Genomic DNA, 23,902 nt, shown 5'->3' with positions numbered 1-23,902 from the left:
TCAGACCGCTGCAATTATGCATGCTAAGTCAGTGGAATGGGGATTACTCAGATTTGTCCCCTCTACTAAATCTGGATCAAGAGACCAGAGATTCTCTTCTCTGGTAGCTTTCTCGGGTCCATCTGTCCAAGGGTATGACCTTTCGCAGGCCAGATTGGACGATTGTAACAACAGATGCCAGCCTTCTAGGTTGGGGCGCAGTCTGGAACTCCCTGAAGGCTCAGGGATCGTGGACTCAGGAGGAGAAACTCCTACCAATAAATATTTTGGAGTTAAGAGCAATATTCAATGCTCTTCTAGCTTGGCCTCAGTTAGCAACCCTGAGGTTCATCAGATTTCAGTCGGACAACATCACGACTGTGGCTTACATCAACCATCAAGGGGGAACCAGGAGTTCCCTAGCGATGTTAGAAGTCTCAAAGATAATTCGCTGGGCAGAGTCTCACTCTTGCCACCTGTCAGCGTAGAGAACTGGGAGGCGGATTTTCTAATTCGTCAGAATTTTCATCCGTGGGAGTGGGAACTCCATCCGGAGGTGTTTGCTCAACTGGTCCATCGTTGGGGCAAACCAGAACTGGATCTTATGGCGTCTCGCCAGAATGCCAAGCTTCCTTGTTACGGATCCAGGTCCAGGGACCCGGGAGCAACGCTGATAGATGCTCTAGCAGCTCCTTGGTTCTTCAACCTGGCCTATGTGTTTCCACCGTTTCCTCTGCTCCCTCGACTGATTGCCAAAATCAAACAGGAGAGAGCATCGGTGATTCTGATAGTGCCTGCGTGGCCACGCAGAACCTGGTATGCAGACCTAGTGGACATGTCATCTCTTCCACCATGGACTCTGCCTCTGAGGCAGGACCTTCTAATACAAGGTCCTTTCAATCATCCAAATCTACTTTCTCTGAGACTGACTGCATGGAGATTGAACGCTTGATTCTATCAAGGCGTGGCTTCTCCGAGTCAGTCATTGATACCTTAATACAGGCTCGGAAGCCTGTCACCAGGAAAATCTACCATAAGATATGGCATAAATATCTTTATTGGTGTGAATCCAAGAGTTACTCATGGAGTAAGGTTAGGATTCCTAGGATATTGTCCTTTCTCCAAGAGGGTTTGGACAAAGGCTTATCAGCTAGTTCTTTAAAAGGACAGATCTCTGCTCTGTCTATTCTTTTGCACAAGCGTCTGGCAGAAGTTCCAGACGTCCAGGCATTTTGTCAGGCTTTGGTTAGGATTAAGCCTGTGTTTAAAACTGTTGCTCCCCCGTGGAGCTTAAACTTGGTTCTTAAAGTTCTTCAGGGAGTTCTGTTTGAACCCCTTCATTCCATTGATATTAAACTTTTATCTTGGAAAGTTCTGTTTTTGATGGCTATTTCCTCGGCTCGAAGAGTCTCTGAGTTATCTGCCTTACATTGTGATTCTCCTTATCTGATTTTTCATTCAGACAAGGTAGTTCTGCGTACCAAACCTGGGTTTTTACCTAAGGTGGTTTCTAACAGGAATATCAATCAAGAGATTGTTGTTCCATCATTGTGTCCTAATCCTTCTTCAAAGAAGGAACGTCTTTTGCATAATCTGGACGTAGTCCGTGCCTTGAAGTTTTACTTACAGGCTAGTAAAGATTTTCGTCAAACATCTGCCCTGTTTGTCGTTTACTCTGGACAGAGGAGAGGTCAAAAAGCTTCGGCAACCTGTCTCTCCTTTTGGCTTCAGAGCATAATACGCTTAGCCTATGAGACTGCTGGACAGCAGCCCCCTGAAAGGATTACAGCTCATTCTACTAGAGCTGTGGCTTCCACCTGGGCCTTTAAAAATGAGGCCTCTGTTGAACAGATTTGCAAGGCTGCGACTTGGTCTTCGCTTCACACCTTTTGAAAATTTTACAAATTTGACACTTTTGCTTCTTCGGAGGCTGTTTTTGGGAGAAAAGTTCTACAGGCAGTGGTTCCTTCCGTTTAAGTTCCTGCCTTGTACCTCCCATCATCCGTGTACTTTAGCTTTGGTATTGGTAACCCACAAGTAATGGATGATCCGTGGACTGGATACACTTAACAAGAGAAAACATAATTTATGCTTACCTGATAAATTTATTTCTCTTGTAGTGTATCCAGTCCATGGCCCGCCCTGTCCTTTTAAGGCAGGTCTAAATTTTAATTAAACTACAGTCACCACTGCACCCTATGGTTTCTCCTTTCTCGTCTTGTTTCGGTCGAATGACTGGATATGGCAGTGAGGGGAGGAGCTATATAGCAGCTCTGCTGTGGGTGATCCTCTTGCAACTTCCTGTTGGGAAGGAGAATATCCCACAAGTAATGGATGATCCGTGGACTGGATACACTACAAGAGAAATAAATTTATCAGGTAAGCATAAATTATGTTTTTAACCCTTTAACAACAGCAACTTACCCTGTACGTCACCTGTTGCAAAGTTCTTCCAGGGCTGTAAGAGTGCGAGTTTTAACAATATCTGCAAGTCCATGCTATTTCTGCATGTCTCACTGCCTGCTGCACTGTTACAACCCTGTAAGTGCTACAGACAGCCACGTACATTAGAATGATTACCTGGAAATGAAATAAAAAATAATTATAAAAAAGGCTAAATTATTTAAAATTTTTAAAGAGATATGAAACCCAACGTTTTTTATTTCATGATTCAGACAGAGCATGCAATTGTATGCAACTTTCTAATTTACTCCTATTATACATTTTTCTTCCTTCTCTTGGTATCTTTATTTGAAAAAGAAGGAACGTAAAGCTTAGGCGCAGGCTCATTTAGCCACCAATCGGCAAACGCTACCCAGGTGCTGAACCACAAATGGGCCGTCTCCTAAGCTTACATTTCTGCTTTTCAAAAAAAAGATATCAAGAGAACAAAGAAAAATTGATAATAGGAGTTAATTAGAAAGTTGCTTAAAATTGCATGCTCTATCTGAATCATCAAAGAAAAAATTTGGCTTTCATATCCCTTTAACTGCATACATATTATGAATCTAATGTAAGTAAAAAAAAACTGCATTCAAGGGGTGTAAATAATCATTATTAATACTTAACCAATCAGTTTCCAAAGAGAGCTTGGAAAAAATAAGAAAACACTTTTTTTCTGTCCTCATTTTTGTCCCTTAAATCCTTAGAATTGACCGCTCTTGGGTCATTTATAAGGATGTAAAATAAATGATATAGGGATTATATAAATTAAAGTTTACCTATGAGTCTTTTAATCTTACACTCAAAGGTGCCCTAAAAGTTGGTAGAAATCCAGAACTGGATTTTAAACAGATATATTTGAACTGTACCGTGCAAGCATAACAATCTGACCAAGATGAAAGGAAACTTTAATAATGTGACAATGAACTTGGAGGAGCTTAACTAAGGTAGGAAGTAGATCTTAAGAACGGGAAAGTAAGTTATAGCCCTTTTTACTGATACTGCATGTATTTATATAGTAGATAACATTATTCCATCTATTATGTCATTATAGCCATCTAGTGGACAAAAAGTGAATTGAACGTAAAGTAATTAAACTAAAGTGAACCTATTATTATTATTTCTTATTTGTAGAACGCCAACATATTCCTCAGCGTTATAAATATAGGCTGTATACAAGGTAGCAATTACAGGGATCAAATGGATAGAGGGCCCTGCCTAGAGTTACACTGTTGTAGTCAGCTCTTGTGAAGGTTATCTGCAAGCAGTTGGACTCTTAAGTGTACATTCTAAGGGGGTTCAGGGGATAGAAATGGAGGAGAGGAACTGATATTAGGAAACGTTAGTTTAGGTTGTATACATCCCTGAACAGAAGAGTCTTTAGGAAGCGATTGAAGCTTTTAAAACTAGGGGAGAGTCTTGTGGAGCGAGGTAGAGAGTTCCACAAGATGGGAGCCAGTCTGGAGTAGTCCTGTAAACGGGAATGTGAGGAGGCAACAAGAGAGGAGGAGAGTAGGTTGTGAGCAGAGCGAAGGGGACGGGAGGGAGAGTGTCTGGAGACAAGGTCTGAGATATAGAGGGGAGCAGTGCAGTTGAGGGCTTTGTATGTCAGAGTCAGAATTTTGTGTTTAATCCTAAAGGTAAGAGGAAGCCAGTGAAGGGATTGGCAGAGAGGTGCAGCAGATGAAGAGTGACATGTAAGGAAGATGAGCTTGGCAGAGGTATTCATTATGGATTGTAAAGGAGCTAGACGACAGCTAGGGAGACCAGAGACGACGGAGTTACAGTAGTCGAGGCATGAAAGGATGAGAGAGTGGATTAAAATATTAGTTGTGTCTTGTGTAAGGAAATGTCTAATTTTAGAGATGTTTTTAAGGTGAAAATGGCAGGATTTAGCCAAGGCCTGTATGTGAGGAGTGAAAGAAAGATCTGAGTCAAGTGTGACCCCAAGACATAGGGCATGCAAGGTAGAGGTAATGATGGAGTTGTCTACAGTTCTAGAGAGATGGGGGGTGGAGATTTTAGAAGAAGGGGGGGAAATAAGGAGCTCAGTTTTGGAGAGATTTTGCTTAAGGTAATGAGAGGACATACATGAAGAGATATGAGAAAAACAGCTAGTGACACAGGTTAGGAAGGAAGGAGATAGGTCTGGAGCAGAGATGTAGATTTGAGTGTTGTCGGCATACAAATGATATTGAAACCCATGGGACTTTATTAGGGAACCTAATGATGACATGTAGATTGAGAAGAGAAGGGGACAGAGGACAGAGCCTTGCGGTACCCCAACAGAAAGTGGTAACGGGGCAGAGGAAGCCCCAGAGAAGGGTACACTAAAGGTACGGTTAGACAGGTAAGAAGATAAACACGAGAAAGCTTTGTTGCAAATGCCGAAGGATTGGAAAGTTTGGAGCAAAAGAGGGTGGTCAACAGTATCAAAGGTTGCAGACAGATCAAGGAGGATAAGCAGAGAGAAGTGGCCTTTGGATTTTGTTTTAAGTAGGTTGTTGGTAACCTTAATGGTTGCTACTACTTTTATGTATCTAGTGAGAAAAGATAGGTCCAAATACAGATATGCAAGTAAACATAGTTTCTTATAAATGAAATAAAAGAACATAGGGGTAAACATTTAAATCTTGAATAATCCTATTCAATATATTAGCTAATGGCATTTTAGATGTATACCAAAATCCAATTTCTGCCTACAGCTTCAGCCGCTAACCGCAGTTCATGAATTTAATGAGTAATAGTACATATATGCTATTTAAGTGGCAGGACTAACAAAAAACAACAAAAAATGTAGCCCTGCTTCAAGAATAATTCTAGGTTGTTTTTGTGGGAGATAGTAAATTACTGATTGATTGTAGTGATACTATCTTATATCCCTAGATTTTACAAAATGCAGGTTAAAAAAAGAGAATATATTCCATAAAAATTGAACATAAACTGCAAATATTAAAGTTAGCTCAAAATAACCCTCTCTAGTCCCACAGTTAAGCTCTTTATAAATAACTATTACAAGTAAAGAATACCAGTTAACACCATATAGTTCATGTATGAACCACCTTTCGTCTCAGATAAAGTAGAAAGTAAAACTTTTCAATCATGCAGATAAACTTCAATAATTAGAGCTACCATAACTAGACACTAATCATGAATTCTCTTTAGCCCATTCCCGACTGAAAGGCTTCCTTCACATTTGTTATAATAGGATTTGAGGAGTAAACCAAGAAAGCAGATCCTACATAGCATAGAAAAGGATAATACAAAGTTAGACTTATTGCTAGACAGCCATTTGGCAGGTAGTCAGGCATTATAATTGTGTCTATGGGACATACAGTTGGCTTGTGATGTGCGGTGGCATGGCTCCAGTCACTGACCTGTGCCTGTCGCAAGTCCATGGTGAATCCTGTAGTATAGGTGAGAGTGGACCATTATCAGGTGGTGTCGTTATTGGAGGTAACCCTTCATCTGCATGTAGTAATGATGTAAGCGACTTGCCATGGTTTATATGTTGTAATGGGTAAGTATTAATGTTGCAATCCTGGTTTGATGACGGTTGAGGGGTAGAGGCGCCATCTTTTTTGCTGGCAGCAGCCATCTCACAAGTTGTTGAAGTATCTATCATGAGCTTTACTGTAAAGCATATGTTGTTTTAGAGAACAGTGGTCTGTAATGATATCGGGGTGTTTTTGAGTTTGTTCTCTGGGCATGATATGCAGCCGGTACATATCAGACAATGCTCCATCGCTGCATTGTGTTGACCTCTCTGGTGTGCTTGAGGAGGTGAGCTCATTATCTATTCTAAACAGCATATATTCTGAGGCCATTCTGTGAATTCCAGTGCCATTCCAGTTTCAGAAAATAGCCGTCCAGGCGCTGTAATAGGTCCGCATGAGATCTCAGATGTTATAAGACCTCCGCTATATGCGCTGCAACGGGTGTCCTTTATAAAGAATAATCCAATAATACCAGTACAACCCTGGTTATTGGGGGGGCTGCCTCAGGATGAGCCGCCGCTCAAGGCCTTGATTGTTCGATCCTTGGCACCGGGATCACTAATACAATATATAAAGACTTAAATAGTTAAATCGGTAATAGCAATTGTGCTTTGGATGTTGTAAAGGATTTTACACACCAACATTTTTCTTTCATGATTCAGATAGAGAACACAATTTTTAAAAAGTTTCCACAATTTACTTCTATAATCATATTTACGTACTTCTCATGTTATTCTTTGTTGAAGAGATATCTAGATAGGTAGTGTACACATGTCAGGAGCACACATGCCATCTCGTGTATAACTGTTGCAAAACTGCTGCCATATAATGCTGCAGACACGTGCACACTCTTGAATTTACCTTCCTGCTTTTCAACTAAAGATAGCAAGAAAAAAAATGATAATAGAAGTAAATTGGAGAGTTGTTTAAAACTGTACGTTCTATCTGAATCATAAAATATTTTTTTTTAGGTTTTATGTCCCTTTAACTAATTCTGTAGCAAGCTTCTAAATTATAGGAGTGCCCTTGAAACTAAAGCCCAGGGACACTGAACCCAAATTTTTTTCTTTCAGGATTCAGATAGAACATGGCATTTTAAGCAACTTTCTAATTTACTCCTATTATCAATTTTTCTTCGTTCTCTTGCTATCTTTATTTTAAAAGCAGGAATGTAAATCTTAGCAGCCAGCCCATTTTAGGTTCAGCACCATGGATAGCCCTTGCTTATTGGAGGCTTACATTTACCCACCAATAAGCAAGCATAACCCAGGTTCTCAACCAAAAATGAGCCGTCTCCTATGCATCACATTCCTGCTTTTTAAATAAAGATATTAAGAGAGCGAAGAAAAATTGATAATAGGAGTAAATTAGAAAGTTGCTTAAATTGCATGCTCTATATGAATCTTGAAAGAAAAAATGTGGGTTTAGTGTCCCTTTAAGTTTTACCAAGGTAAACTCTAACACAAACAATTAATTACATCTCTTGGGAGGGAGCTATCTGTGTTTAAAGAAACAGTATACACCAAAAATGTTATTGTTTTAAAAGATAGATAATCCCTTTATTACCCATTTCCTTAGTTTTGCATAACCAACACAATTATATTAATATACTTTTTACCTCTGTGATTATCTTGTATAGAAGCCTCTGCAAACTGCCCCTTTATTTCAATTATTTTGACAGACTTGCATTGTAGCCAATCAGTGCTGGCTCCCAGGTAACTTCACATGCATGAGCACAGTGTTATCTATATGAAACACATGAACTAACACCCTCTAGTGGTGAAACACTGTTAAATTGCATTCTGAAAAGAGGCTGCCTTCAAGGTCTAAGAAATTAGCATATGAACCTCCTAGGTTTCGCTTTCAACTAAGAATACCAAGAGAACAAAGCAAAATTGGTGATAAAAGTAAATTTGAAAATTGTTTAATATTACATGCCCTATCCGAATGATGAACGTTTATTTTGGACTAGACTGTCCCTTTAATATGTATCTAGTCCTGCACTACATATTTCTTTACTTTTGATATTCTACTACATTATTTTATGTTGTAAAAAATCAGATACACTTATAATATGTGAACATTCCCAGGGTAGATTGGAGCAAACAAAGCTGCAAAAAGATAATCCCATTCCATCAAGCTATTGGTAAAGATACATTTCAAAATACTTAAATTCCATTTCAATTAGTGAGGCCTCTTTGTATGTGAACAAGAGTGAAAATCCCAGCCTACAGGACTCTTTTGTACACACTGAACAACATCTCGGTTCTACATACACTGTCTGTAGCCATTATGTCACCTGTGCCAGGTTCCTGCATATCTTTATGTTTTGCAAGTCACTCTTAGACGTTTCCCTGCTGCTGACTTTGTTCTGTGCCTTCTTTGTGTGTATGCTGCCCCCTGCTGGCACTCTCCTTGTTACCTTTATGTTTGTCTTCAGTCATGTTTCCCTTGTCAACTCGTTATCACATTGTGCTTATCCTTTCCCCATAACCCTACTGCTTGTTATTGTACTATTCTGTTATTAGTACTATGACTTGCTGTCCATTTGTCACGTTGTACCAGTTGTAATTGTGTCCTTACAAATATCACACTGGCATTCACTAAAATCAAAGTGGCTTTTATGGAACCTATTCACAAAAATACAAAATGTGCGCAGTTATTCATCACAAGTCACTAAATATGCTCCAAGGATTGAAAAGGAATATTGTACTAGTATTTATTTATTTACTGCTTTGTTTAAAAAAAAAACAACAACCAACCAAACAACATCATATGTTTCTCTTCTAAATAACCCAATATTTTATGTGATAGATATTTTTTTGGTAGTTTCACTTTTTTACCTAAATGGACAGTAAGTCAAAATTAAATTCCGTAATAAATGATGCATAGTATGCATAGTTTATTATTTATTCTTCATGATTTTACTCTGAAAATTGTCATTTTTCTTTTCCTTACCAAAATTCTCATAAATTAAATTTTTCATGGTATTCTCCGTCTAGTTTCTCTTCTGTTTTTGTAGTGTAGTGACGTAGAGAGCGGTCTTACCCGCTCTCTACGTAGACAGCAATGCATTAGGACTATCGGCTCTAAGGATTTACAGCAGATCAGAGCGCATGCCTGTTGGATAAGAGGTGAAAATTTCATCTCATTAAAAAAAAATTAGTTTTGAAGTGGGCGGCCGGAGGGGAATATAGTAAAAAGAAATATAAAGGAATAAAATACTTGTTTTATCGCAACTGCAAATACACTCAATGAATGAAGGTATATGTAAAAAAATTACATAGATTTAGGTTCTGATTTTAATAAATGTAAAATTTACCATCACTTTAATATATATATATATATCAGCATATAGGATAGCACTCTTTGGTTTCATTAGGTAGCTGATGTCAGTAGGTATCCATAGGTTTAAATAATGACACAGCTTATGTCTTTAACAAATTATTAGCTAATAAATTGTTAAAGACATAAGCTTTATATATATATATATAAAGCTCTGTATGAACTGTATGCTGCTGTTTCCGCGCGTGCTTTTAGGCTCGCCGGAAACTGGAGTTAAGAAGCAGCGGTCTTAAGACATGATCTGCTACAGCGGATTATGTCCGTCCGCACAATGATAATTCGGCCCCAATGTCTCTTTAACATGGGTTATGTTTTTTCTAACTTGAGATGCATCTTTATTCTCTCAGGTTCACTAACCACCTTCTGTTACTGTAACTTATCACTGCTTCCCTTAACAGTCCCTATGTCCTTTCCAAACAGTTATAAGTGTATTGCCTGAGTGGAAATCTTTCCTTCCAGTATAATCTGACTGTGTTTATGTCCCTGCTATCTGCTTAACACTTTCTACTTTGACTCTCAGTTCTTGACATCCAGTTATCGCCTATAACTTGGCTGTCATTGTGTCCTTGTTATTCAGTTATAACTGTGTCCCTCTAACACTATTATTGAGATCCAGATACAACCAGTTACCTTATGGTCATTGCCCTATCCAGTTATCATTGTATCAGTACCTGAGTGTGCATGGCAACCAGTTTATTGACATGTTCCTTGCTTTTCCGTTATTAATAATCACTTCTGCTGGCTGCCAGATATCTTGCCATGCAGTTATCAATCACTATATCCCTTGGCTCCCAGTTACCTGTTGTCAGTCACTGTTTCATCCACTATGGCTCTGTACTTACAATTCTGTTATCAGTGTGACGCTTATCTGTCACTATGTGGTTGCTGTCCCATATGACTGTCACTGAGTTCTACTGTACTTTATAGCACTCTTCTTTACTTGGCAGGCTATTTTTTGATCTACCAATTACTGCACCTCTGTCTCTTTCAGGGGTATCTAGAGGAGCTAGTTCGCCTGCGAGAGTCTCAGTTAAAGAACCTGGAGGCTGAGAACAAGCGTCTGACACAGAGGATTAATGAGCAGGCGGAGCAAAGCTTGCAGGAAAAACGTCAGTTAGAGGGGGTGATCCTGGAACTGCAGGAACAGCTGTGAGTTAAGAGCAACTTTCATACCAGTATTCACAGACAACATCCAACCACAAAAAAAGATCTACCTATGAGTAATCCACTCACAGGGCAAAAAAATCACATAAATAACCCACAGGGCATCCACTCACAGAAATTACCTACAGGGCATCCACTCACAGAGCAAAACATCACAGAAATTACCCACAGGGCATCCACTCACAGAGCAAAATATCTCAGAAATTACCCACAGGGCATCCACTAACAGAGCAAAATATAACAGAAATTATCCACAGGGCATCCATTTACAGAGTAAGCTATCATAGATATTACCCACAGTGCATCCACTCACAGAGTAGGCTATCACAGAAATTACCCACAGGGCATCCACTCACAGAGCACGATATCACAGATATTACCCATAGGGCATCCACGCACAGAGCAAGCTATCACAGAAATTACCCACATGACATCCACTCACATAGCAAAATATCACAGAAGTTACCTACAGTGCATCCGCTCACAGAGCAAGCTATCACAGAAATTACCCACGGTGCAGCCACTCACAGAGAAAGCTATCACAGAAATTACACACAGGGCATCTACTCACAGAGCATGATATCAGAGATATTACCCATAGGGCATCCACTCACAGAGCATGATATCAGAGATATTACCCATAGGGCATCCACTCACAGAGCAAGCTATCACAGAAATTACCCACATGACATTCACTCACATAGCAAAATATCACAGAAGTTACCTACAGTGCATCCGCTCACAGAGCAAGCTATCACAGAAATTACCCGCGGTTCAGCCACTCACAGAGAAAGCTATCAGAAATTACCCACAGGGCATCCAGTCACAGAGAAAGATATCACAGATATTACCCACAGGGCATCCACTCACATAGCAAAAAACCCCATGTAAATAAGCCACATGGCTTTCACTCACATAGCAAAATATCACAGACATTACCCACAGGGCATCCACTCACAGAGCACGATATCACAAATATTACCCACAGGGCATCCACTCACATAGCTAGTTATCACAGAAATTACCCACATGGCATTCACTCACATAGCAAACTATCACAGAAATTACCCACAGTTCAGCCACTCACAGAGCAAGCTATCACAGAAATTACCCACAGTGCATCCACTCACAGAGCAAAATATCACAGAAATTACTCACATGGCATCTGCTCACAGAGCAAAATATTGCAGAAATTTCAGGACACACATTCACTAAGCAGACTGTGTTAAGAACTGTGTAAACTGGTGGTAACATGAAACATCTTCATAGCCTTTAATGGAGATACTTGTTACCACCAGTTTACACAGTTTGCAACAGCAATGGAAACTAGGCCTTAGTGAATCTACTCACAAGGCAACACTTACGGAGTAGGCTACCAGGTTACTTACTCACAAAATATACCTTAAAGAAATTAAAAATAGACAAAATTAAGTCTCATACACACTGAGCAATTAAACACAGCATTCATATTCAGAATGGGCTCCAAAACCCCCATAGCCACTTCCTTAAAACTTACAGTACACTCACCTGTAAACTAGTTATCCACAGCACGTTATAGAACACACAACCCATTATTAACTGTGAAAACAAGACATAGATAAACATTTGTCATAGCATATTTATAAAATACATTAGTTAACAGGACACCCCCCCTCAGCCATTCATTATGCAGGCACCCACCTGTACAGCCATCTATATCCATCTCATACTTGGTATGTTACTGCCTATAAGTGAAATTGTTAATCCCAGCAGTGCTGCACAACTGAGTGTGCTCTCTCTCTCTCTCTGTGTGCTTCCAGCACTGGACTCCTTCCCTCAGAAACTGCCCCCATCAAACAGTTCACTTCGAGTATCGGGGCCCCTCTGGGAACCCAGTGGCCCTCGATGGGAAATCTTAATGATAATGAGTCATCAGTTAAAGCCATGCTATACAGGAGGTAAGAGGCATACCTCCACCCACAGGTCAGAGTGATACCTTCATTGCCAGAAGGATCCTCAGACTCTATTGCCCTTCATGTACCTACAGACTACCAATCCAATTATTTGCTAGGATCAGGGGCATAATCTTTCTTATTATGGGGAGCTATGCATAGTTCTGAACTTTTTGGCATGCTTATTTCCTATATACTCCTCTACATTGCTTTTAACAGTGTTCTTCCTGCCCTGCAGACACAGTTTCATGAGCACAGAACATCTTTCTGCTGAAATCAGTCTAAGCTCTGAGTCCCAGAGGGGAGATGGAAAACAAGATGGGGAGCCCTGGGGACCAATTGGTAAGAGAAATATTGATGTTATAAAGGGAAAAAAAAGAGATTCATAATGGGAAAAAGGGGTAGTAAGATTTAGTCAGGAAGTAGAACACATTTCTTTCTAATTGTAGTGAGAGTCTTTGAAATCTGATTTTTACATATAGGAATACATCACTTGGCCACCAGGAGAAGAGAAAGACACCCCAAACAGAGCATTCAACTATCCCTCCTACTTCCCCTCCCAGTTGTTCTTTGCCTTGTCTGGGAGGTAGGCAGAGATTAGAGGTGCTCTGCAAGATTTTACTTTTAATGTAGCCTCAATAGATTGTGTACTTTAAGAGAGGGTTAGGGAAGTATTTATTATAGACATGTAAACCTCTTAGCAGAGTTTTAGATTCTCCAGGTCACACGTGTAGAAGGGAAGTCCAAGCCTCCCCAATGAATTACTAATATACCCCCTAACAGTTCTGCAGTGTTACAATAAAAGGTGAGAGTAAGCGCTAGAAGCTTAAAAGGCACAAATATATACGACTTATAAATATTATAAAATTGGTTAAAAATATTTAATACATAAGAGAGATATAACAATATTATAACAATGTATACAAGAGATTAAAGGGATAGTATAGTCAAAAATAAACTTTTGTGATTCAGATAGAGCATGCAATTTTAAGCAAATTTCTAATTTACTCCTATTATAATTTTTTCTTCATTCTCTTGGTATCTTCATTTAAAAAAGCAGGATTCTAAGCTTAGAAGCTGGCCAATTTTTCGTTCAGCACCTGGGTAGCACTTGCTGATTGGTTGCTAAATGTAACTATCCAATCAGCAAGCGCTACCCTGGTGCCGAGCCAAAAATGGGCTGGCTCCTAAAATTACTTTCCAGCTTTTTAAAATAAAGGTACCAAGAGAACAAAGAAAAATTGATAATAGGAGTAAATTAGAAATGTGCTTAAAATTGCCTGCTCTATCTGAATCATAAATGTTTATTTCTGACTAGATTATCCCTTTAAGTACATGGATCCATGACTATAACTTGGTGATGAATGCGATGATAAATCAAATCCAATAAAAACACCATACAAATCTAATAGTGTTCACAACAAAGAAAAAACCCTGAGATGTGATTGAAAAAACATGATCAAAAAGGTATGTGGGGTCCAAATGATAAATCCAATGAATAAAAGATAATAATATTAAAAAGTCTCTGAGACAAAGTCAAATGTGATATATCCTCCAAAGATGTTGTGAAGAAGTGCTGGGTGTAAAATATAAGTTCAAAAACCAATATCAATCATCAAGTGTCTGAGTGAAACAATAATGTACCAATTAAATCAGAAGCGAAAAGAGGAGAAAACTTGATAATAAAAATGTATAATTGTGAACCACATAAAATTGTAGAAAAAATGGGAGAAAAAAGAGGAGAAAAAAAAGGAAAAAACAAGTGTAACAATTATCCAGATGAGTGTGCAAGTGGTATGTATCCATGATGGCAGACAGAGCAAAAATGTGACCATGATTGGAAGTGAGAATAAAAAATAATAAAAATAAAAAATAAAAATAAAAAATAAGCCGATATCTAGAAAGATTTACCATAAGATATGGTGTGAATATCTCTATTGGTGAGAATCTGAGGGCTATTCATGAAGTAGAGCTAGGATTCCTAGAATTTTGTCTTTTCTACAAAGGGGTTTGGAGAAAGGTTTTATTGACAAGCTCCCTAAAGGGTCAATTCCGTCCTTATTTATTTTGCTTCACAAGGGTCTGGCAGAGTCCCCAGATGTACAATCTTTTTGTCAGACCTTGATCAGGATCAGGCCTGTGTTCAATTCAGTTACTCCTCCATGGAGTCTTGATTTAGTTCTCAAAGTTTTTCAAGGGGCTCCTTTGGAGCCTATGCAGTCCATTGATATTGAGTTATCTTAGAAGGTTTTATTTCTTGTTGATATTTCTTCCTCTCGTAGAGTGTCAGAGCTCTCGGCATTGCAGTATGAGTCTCTTTATCTTATTTTCCATTCAGATAAGGTAGTTTTTATGTCCTAAGGTGGTTTCTGATTGGAACATTAATCAGGAGATTGTCGTTCCTTCTTTGTGTCCTATTCCTTTTTCTCAAGAAGAACGACTTCTGCACAATTTGGACGTGGTCCGTGCTTTAAGGTTTTACAGGCTACTAAAGACTTTTGTCAGTCTTCTTTGTTTGTGATTTTTCTCTGGAAACCGTAAGGGACAGAAAGCTTCGGCTGCTTCTCTTTCCTTTTGTTGAAGAGTATCATGCGATTTGTTTATGAATCTGCTGAACAGCTGCTTCCCGAGAGGGTTATGGCTCTTTCCACGAGGGCTGTTGCTTCCTCATGTTCTAAAGTTTCTGTGGATAGATTTAAAAGACTGCAACTTGATCCTTTCTTTGCACTTTTTCTAAGTTTTGCTAATTTTACTCTCTTGCCTCAGCTGAGGCCGTTTTTGGGAGAAAGGTTCTCAAGCAGTGGGGCCTTCCGTTTAGGTTCCCTGTCTTGTACCTCCCGTATCATCTGTGTACTCTAGCTTTGGTATTGGCTCCCATTAGTAATTAAGATGACCCGTGGACTCATCATGTCATTACAAAGAAAACAAAATTTATGCTTACCTGATAAATGTATTTCTTTTTTGACACGATGAGTCCACGGCCTGCCCTGTTCTCGTAAGACAGATTGTTGGGTATTTTAAACTTCAGACACCTCTGAACCTTGGCTTTTTCTTTCTCTTCCTAACTTCGGTCGAATGACTGGAGTGGGAGGGAGGGGAGGAGCTATTTAACAGCTCTGCTGTGGTGCTCTTTGCCGCCTCCTGCTGACCAGGAGGTGAATATCCCATTAGTAATTAAGATGATCCGTGGACTCATTGTGTCAAAAAATTAAATACATTTATCAGGTAAGCATAAATTTTGTTTTTCTGGGGTTAATGTTAGATTTATTTTTTGGAGTGTTTTTTTTTTTAGATTATGACTTTAATGGGCAGTGTAAAAGAGCTGAATGCCCTTTTAAGGGCAGTGTAAAAGAACTGAATGCCCTTTTAAGGGCAATGCCCATACAAATGCCTCTTTAGGGGCAATGGGTAGTTTAGCATTTTTTTAGATTTAGGATTTTTATTTTGGGGGGTTGGTTGGGTGATGGGTTTTACTGTTGGGGGGACTTTGTATTTTTTTCTAGGTAAAAGAGCTGTTTAACTTAGGGCAATGCCCTACAAAAGGCCCTTTTAAGGGCTATTGGTAGCTTATTGTAGGTTAGGGGGTATTTTTATTTTGGGGGGGCTTTTTATAGGGCTATTAGATTAGGTGTTATTGTTTTTATTTTTGATAATTTCGTTTATTATTTTTTGTAACCTTAGAGTTTTTTATTTTTCGTAATTTTAGTGTTTATTATTTTTTGTAATCTTAGATTTTTTAAAAAATTTTCATAGTATTAATTTTTTTAATCATGTAATTTAGGATTTTTAATTGTTAGTTTTTTATTTTATTAGAATAGTTATGTAAGGTTAATTTATAGTTTAAACTTAGTTTTTTTTAATTTATTTCACAGGTAAGTTTTTATTTATTTAAAGATAGTAATATTGTAATTTTAATTTAAAGTTAGGGGGTGTTAGGTTTAGGAGTTAATAGTTTAATTTAGTGTTTTGCGATGTGGGGGGCCAGCGGTTTAGGGGTTAATAGGTTTAGTTTAGTAGTTATGATGTGGGGGGCTGGAGATTTAGGGGTTAATAGATTTAGTTTAGAAGTTACGATGTGGGGGCTGGAGGTTTAGGGGTTAATACTTTATTATAGTGTTGGCGAGGTGGGGGGCCGGCGGTTTAGGGATTAATAGTTTTATTTAGTGTCAGCAGTGTCGGGGAGCGGCGGATAAGAGGTTAATAGATTTATTTAATAGTCGCGATGTGGGTGGGCAGCAGATTAGGGGTTAATAAGTTTTATATATTGTTTGCGATGCGGGAGGGTGGCGGTTTAGGGGTTAATAGGTAGTTTATGAGTGTTAGTGTACTTTGTAACAATTTAAAAAAAAAAGAAATTACAAATTTTTAAGCTAATTACACCTAATCTAATCCCCCTAATAAAATAAAAAAGTCCCCCAAAATAATAAAAATCCCTACCCTATACTAAATTACAAATAGCCCTTAAAAGGGCTTTTTGCTGTGCATTGCCCCAAAGTAATCAGCTCTTTTACCTGTAAAAAAAAATACAATACCCCCCCAACATTAAAACCCACCACCCACACACCCAACCCTACTCTAAAACCCACCCAATCCCCCCTTAATAAAACCTAACACTACCCCCTTGAAGATCACCCTACCTTGAGACTTCTTCACCCAGCCGGGCACAAGTGGACCTCCAGAAGGGCAGAAGTCTTCACCCGATCCGGCCAGAAGAGGCATCTTCTACCTTCTTCCATCCATAGTGTAGCGGGTCCATCTTGAAGACATCCGACGTGGAGCATCCTCTTCCATCCGACGGCGACTGAAGAATGAAGGTTCCTTTAAGTGATGTCATCCAAGATGGCGTCCCTTCAATTCCGATTGGCTGATAGAATCCTATCAGCCAATCTGAATTAAAGTAGGAAAACTCCAATTGGCTGATGCAATCAGCCAATAGAATTGAGCTTGCATTCTATTGGCTGATTGGAACAGCCAATAGAATGCGAGCTCAATCCTATTGGCTGATTGGATCAGCCAATAGGATTGAACTTTAATTATATTGGCTGATTGCATCAGCAAATAGGATTTTTCCTACCTTAATTCCGATTGGTTGATAGGATTCTATCAGCAAATCGTAATTTAAGGGACGCCATCTATTTTATTTTATTAGGGGGATTAGATTAGGTGTAATTAGCTTAAAAATTTGTAATTTCTTTTTTATTTTCTGTAATTTAGTGGGTTTTTTTGTAATTTAGTTTATTTAATTTAATTGTAATTAATTGTAGTTAATTTAGGTAATTAATTTAATTATAGTGTAGTGTTAGGTGTAATTGTAACTTAGGTTAGGGTTTATTTTACAGGTAAATTTGTACTTATTTTAACTAGGTAGTTATTAAATAGTTAATAACGATTTAATAACTATTCTACCTAGTTAAAATAAATACAAAGTTGCCTGTAAAATAAAAATAAACCCTAAAATGGCTACAATGTAACTATTAGTTATATTGTAGCTAGCTTAGGGTTTATTTTACAGGTAAGTATTTAGTTTTAAATAGGAATAATTTAGTTAATTATAGTAAATTAATTTAGATGTATTTAAATTACATTTAAGTTAGGGGGGGTGTTAGGGTTAGACTTAGGTTTAGGGGTTAATAAATTTATTATAGTGGCGGCGACATTGGTGGCGGCAGATTAGGGGTTAATAAATTTAATATAGTTGTGGCGACGTTGGGGGGGCAGATTAGGGGTTAATAAATAAAATGTAGGGTTCGGCGATGTTGGGGGCATCAGATTAGGGGTTCATAAGTATAATGTAGGTGGCCGTGGTTCCGGAGCGGCAGATTAGGGGTTAATAATATAATGTAGGTGGCGACGATGTCGGGGGTGGCAGATTAGGGGTTAATAAGTGTAATATTAGGGGTGTTTAGACTCGGGGTTCATGTTAGGGTGTTAGGTGTTCTACTAGATAGGGGGCACCCTTAAAAGGATATACAGTACAGGTGAACAATTTGTTAGAACAATTGCTAGCAACAATAAGAGCTAATGCCTAGATATTGACCGGCATAAATGAGAACCAAATCTACAATAAAATGGTGTGTAAAGGAAACAATTATGTTAACAATAATCTTGTTATGTATGTTATAATGAGATACAATATTATCCAAAAACAATTGATTTCACACTATTCTAAGGATAGATAAGAGTCTCTTAATGTAAAGTTGATAAGAGATGTAGGCAGCAATCTGTAGAGGACCCGGCCTGGATCCCAGGATGGCAATCTAGAGACAAGAAAAGAGACAGATGCGCCACATGGCCCAATCTTGTTTGTTCCAAAAGGTGTGTATGATAAAGATGTGCAAAATTACACTCACATGTATTGAAGCACTCCAAATAGTGCCGTGGGAGCAGTCTGGGATCTATAACAGTCACCCAGCAGACCAACCTCTTGGGAGAAAAAAATAATCTGTAGTGTGGAAATACAAGAAGACACAAAGGTGCCTATATGGCCTAGTACAGTTTGGACCCAGGAGTATATAATATGAGTGGTATGATATATACTCACATTTGGTGTAGCATCTCCAATGATGATAGGCAAGAAGGGATCAATACAGTCACCCAACAGACTTTAACAAGGCAAACAGCATTTGTCAGAGTTCCAGGATGTCCAGTGGGTCAAAAGAATATTGATCCAAAGAATACAGTGTAGCAAGTGTTTTTTATAAAAAGTAACAAACTTTACTTAAAATAATTAAAAATAAGCGACGCGTTTCTCAGCAACAAGCTGTTTCATCAGGCTTATAAAAAATGACAAAAAACACTTGCTATATATACACCAAACAATTGTATCAACTTCATTGGCCACATTTGTAAGGGGGTGGCTATGAACAACTCCCTCATGTGAGAGCCTATCAGCATTCAATTAAAATATGTAACAAAACATTTCAAAACCTAATAACAAATTGATGCAAATTCATTAAGATACACATAATATCATTTCATAAAATCACATATGGTTATGGTCTATTTGCTATAATAAATATAAGAAGTGGCTTCATGATGATATTTTTTACATTTCATTTGTTATTTCATAGGTGATTATATAGTTCAAATATGACTGATATCATTTATATATGTTCCCTTTTGGAGATAAGTGGCTAACATAATGCCCAAAAAGACAAACATGCTCTCAAAAAGTTAACACTCTTAAGACTTACTTGGTTTAATTCCTGTTATATTATACATATTACTGTGGTTAAATGGCGTCCATTAAATTATATTGGCGTCCCCTATTTTCTACTGCGCATGCGTTAAAAGTGATCTGTCGATCAATAGCACAACGTACTATCAAAGGTTTATGTGCCGTACCGGTCAGAAAGTATCATCATTGTGGGTGTATACAAAAACTGAGTATGTAGTATCCATAACCTGTCACTCAATACCGCTGTATGTTTTCATTAGGTTATATATTGAGCCGTTCGTAGGATGTCATCATTAGGGGTGTGTTCATACATCTAGGCTGTAGCGAGCAGGCCAATGCTGACAGATAATGTCAACCAGTCGTCACAGCTATCGTCACTGGAGGTGTGTCGATCTACTATAGCGGTAGTGAAAGTATGAGAGCTGTCAGATGTATAGCTGTCTCAACAATTAATTGTGTTTATAATTCCCAAACTCAATTCTTTGTGTGATGCACCTCGAGTAATTAAATGCAAAATCATGATCAAATTGTCATAAGCGGATAAAAAGTAGTTGCCAATGACGTTGTTATTATGGCAGTAATAGACTTCATTTCTAATTAATAAACACATATGGAATATAGATATCTATAAATAGTATATAGATCTGTGATTAGTGTTAGCACCAGCAGTCTTTAACCTTGAACTTTTAATTTGGGCATTAATACCAAATATTGAATATCATAATAGAATAAATGATATTTTATCAGAAACTTTGTTGTTATGGCAACCATAAACATAGATTCTAATTAATAATAATATATAAAATATAATTGTCTGTAAAGGAAGTGTAAATATGTAGTGGGCATTAGCACAAATGGTTTTTAACAAATAACTGTTGATACAGCCATTGTTACTACCAAATAACTGATAGACAACATGGTTTAATGTAATGTGTCTTGAAAGACTATGTTTTAGTAATTTCCTTTTAATATTGTAAGTGTGTTCACTTCAATGTTTCTTGATGGTACGACTAGTGCGCCCTACATACTGAGCCCCACAGGAGCAGTTTACTAAGTATATTACATAAGTAGATTCACAAGATAGCCTCTTGGTGATCTTATATTGTTCTCCTGTCTGATTAGATAAGAATGTATTAGTTCCACTTCTAATGACTCTACACATATTACATTTCCGCTTCATACATTTGAAGACCCCACTCTGAGGGGTAAAATTCCCCAAAAAGGTTCTATTTAAGCCGATGGTTGGAACAGATCACCTTATCTCTCACTATCTTACTGGGGGCCAATTTATTTTTAAGAGTAGGCGCCCTTCTATATACAATTCTTGGTTTAGGAGGGATGTACTTTTTAAGATGTGGATCATCACAGATGATGGGCCAATGTCTTAATATAATTTGATTAATTTCACGATGGTGGCTATTGTAACCAGTGACAAATACCGGTGTCTTAATATAATCATCTGAGGATTTTTCTTTTGCCTTCTTTTTCCTCTTATCTTGTAATAGTTAAGTATTCCTGTCGTCCTGTAATGCTCTAAGGTATCCTTTTTGGATCAAATCTAAAGGATAACCTTTTTCTAGGAATCTATCTTTCAAGATCAAAGACTTTTATAGCTGTTAATTGTACTACAATTGCGTCTTATTCGTCTAAACTGTCCATATGGCACGTTTTTCTTCCAGCTAGTATAGTGGTTGCTGTTAAAATTTAAAAAGCTATTACAGTTCACCTTTTTAAAGAAAGTCTCTGACATAATTGTGCCAGTGGCAGAAAAATACAATAATAGGTTGTTTATCTAATTTGGAACCTTAGTCTTGTCTGGACCCTTTCTATATGGCCTGCATGACTATATAATGGGTTAGGGGTCCATCGTTGTCCTAATTGTGTCTATATAAGCCAGTGTTTGATTCTTTAATGCATATATACAAAACAGCCTTAACGTATATGTGTAGATGCTGATTATTGTATGTGCTATGATCGGTGCGTATTTCACAAATACCTAGGGATTTAAAACTGTAAAATATCATAAAAAATCGTAAAATATGTAAAAAATCTCTTCAAGGGCATTTAGAGTTGTTAAAAGTTCTCTGAAAATTCTCTAAAAATTCTCTAAAAGTTATATATGTACATATCACAAATATAGAAATTTGTGTGAATAAGTCACATGTTGAAAATGCGGGGTTTACTTAGAATTTGTTCCGTGGATGTAAAAGAATATATGAAATAAGGATTGGGTTTTGCATATAATAAAGAGGCTTTTTAGGAAGCGTGTGGGGGTCAGGTCTTGCATTAGTTTAAAGAGGTTGTTAAACCTATTGGAGTTGACATAAATGAATGTTGATAGTTAAAGTCGCTTGTCTGCAGTAATTTGGACGTCTTTATTTAAATTATTTGTACATGGAGGAGAGAATGGTTTTTGCTGGTGTACTTCAGGGAGAGAACCTCTCCGGTGTATATTGTATTTTGTATTCTAGGTGCTTAGGAAGGGAGTTTAGTTAGTTATATATTTTCCTCAGAGAAGAATGGAGAAGGAAAGGACTCCTATTTCTCAATTTCTTCAATCTATTGATGAATATCTGGGGACCTAATATGGCGGATTCTGTCTTCTGTTCTATCAATCTAGAGCGTGCAATCCAGCTAGTGTGAAAACACATGCTTTTATTGGTATGCTTTTGCTTGATAAGGATATTTAATGGTAAATTCATTTTATGCATCATCTATAAGGAGTAGCATTTGCTGTCTAGTCTTTTCGTAAAGACAGCAAGTGTGACAGATCCTCTTTGTGATTTAGTCCCTTGGGGAAAAGGCAATCCAATGTAAAGATCCATTTGGATTCATTGAATAGCAGTTTCTTCTCGTAGTTTCCTCCTCGCCAGTTTTTCTCTATCTTTTGTATCCCGAAGAATTTAAAGTCTTTTATATTACCTTTATGGGTTATGGAGAAGTGTCTATACAGTGGCGTGTCTTTATCCAGTTTTTCAATGCATAATATATGCTCCCTTATTCTGTCTTTTAGTGTTCTTGAAGTTTGTCCTACATATTGTAGGCCGCATGGGCAGAATATTATGTAGATGACTCCCTTATCTTGACACCTGATGAGGTCTTGTATCTTGTGTTCATCCCTCTTGTTATGTCCAAAGAATTTGTTCGTTTTGACTCCACTCCTACAGGCCTTGCAGTTCGGGCACGGGAAGAAGCCTTTGATTGCTTTTCCCTGGTAGTTTGTGATAGCCTTTCTTCTGTTCTTCAGGACAGTCGGGGCCAGTATGCCTTTTAGGTTATCGGTTTTTCTATATATAAATCTCGGTTGAGGTGTCAGTTTTTTGCCGATCACATCATCTTCTTTTAGGATGACCCAGTGTTTCCTGTAATGCTCTAAGGTATCCTTTTTGGATCAAATCTAAAGGATAACCTTTTTCTAGGAATCTATCTTTCAAGATCAAAGACTTTTATAGCTGTTAATTGTACTACAATTGCGTCTTATTCGTCTAAACTGTCCATATGGCACGTTTTTCTTCCAGCTAGTATTGTGGTTGCTGTTAAAATTTAAAAAGCTATTACAGTTCACCTTTTTAAAGAAAGTCTCTGACATAATTGTGCCAGTGGCAGAAAAATACAATAATAGGTCCAGAAATTCAATCATATTGAATTGAATGTTGGAGGTGAATTCCATATCAAATTCATTCACATTAAGAGAGGTAGTAAACATGTTAGCCTCCTCATAAGTACCCTTGAACAGGATAAGAAGATCATCTATGTAGCGGCCATAGAACACCAGACTCGCACCCATAGGAGACCCATAAACGTGGGTCTCCTCAAATTTGCCCATATACAGATTGGCAAAGATGGGTGCGAATCTGGTGCCCATGGCCGTACCTTTAACTTGAAGATAATGCTGACCCTGATATAAAAAATAATTATGATGTAATATAAAATAAATTATTTCACTAATAAATTGTTGTTGTCTCATCGGCATATAAATGTCAGTTGCAAGATATGATTGAATAGCTGATAATCCTTTGTCATGCGGGATGTTAGAATAAAGCGAACTCACATCACTTGTTATCCACCACAAATTATTATCTGTCTTTGTAATACCCAAATTATTCAGTTTATTCAATAGATCCATAGAGTCTCTAATGAATGAGGGCAAATTGGTGACATGCTTCTGTAAGAAAGAGTCTACATATGCTGAGAGATGATCAGTCAAGCTATCAATACCCGCCACTATCGGGCGTCCAGGGGGGTTGGATGTATTTTTATGTATCTTGGGCAGATGATAGTAGAACGCTACACTTGGATTTTTTGGGTATAGTATATATCGTACAACTCATATTATATACCATCTAGAAGTCTTGACAAATTTAATA

General features: G+C 37.9%; 1 protein-coding gene across 1 annotated transcript in view; it reads left to right on the top strand.

Annotated features, from left to right (window-relative positions):
- Positions 1 to 23,902, top strand: part of RUNDC3A (RUN domain containing 3A) — a 63,542-nt gene that overhangs the window by 27,553 nt on the left and 12,087 nt on the right. Inside the window, exons 8-10 of the mRNA XM_053694396.1 lie at positions 10,255 to 10,412; positions 12,227 to 12,364; positions 12,597 to 12,700. Coding sequence (XP_053550371.1) covers positions 10,255 to 10,412; positions 12,227 to 12,364; positions 12,597 to 12,700 — 400 coding nt within the window. The remainder of the gene's footprint in view (positions 1 to 10,254; positions 10,413 to 12,226; positions 12,365 to 12,596; positions 12,701 to 23,902) is intronic.

The sequence above is a fragment of the Bombina bombina genome, chromosome 1 (assembly GCF_027579735.1).
Source record: "Bombina bombina isolate aBomBom1 chromosome 1, aBomBom1.pri, whole genome shotgun sequence".
Taxonomy (NCBI): Eukaryota; Metazoa; Chordata; class Amphibia; order Anura; family Bombinatoridae; genus Bombina; species Bombina bombina.
This window is presented reverse-complemented; position numbering and strand designations above follow the sequence as displayed.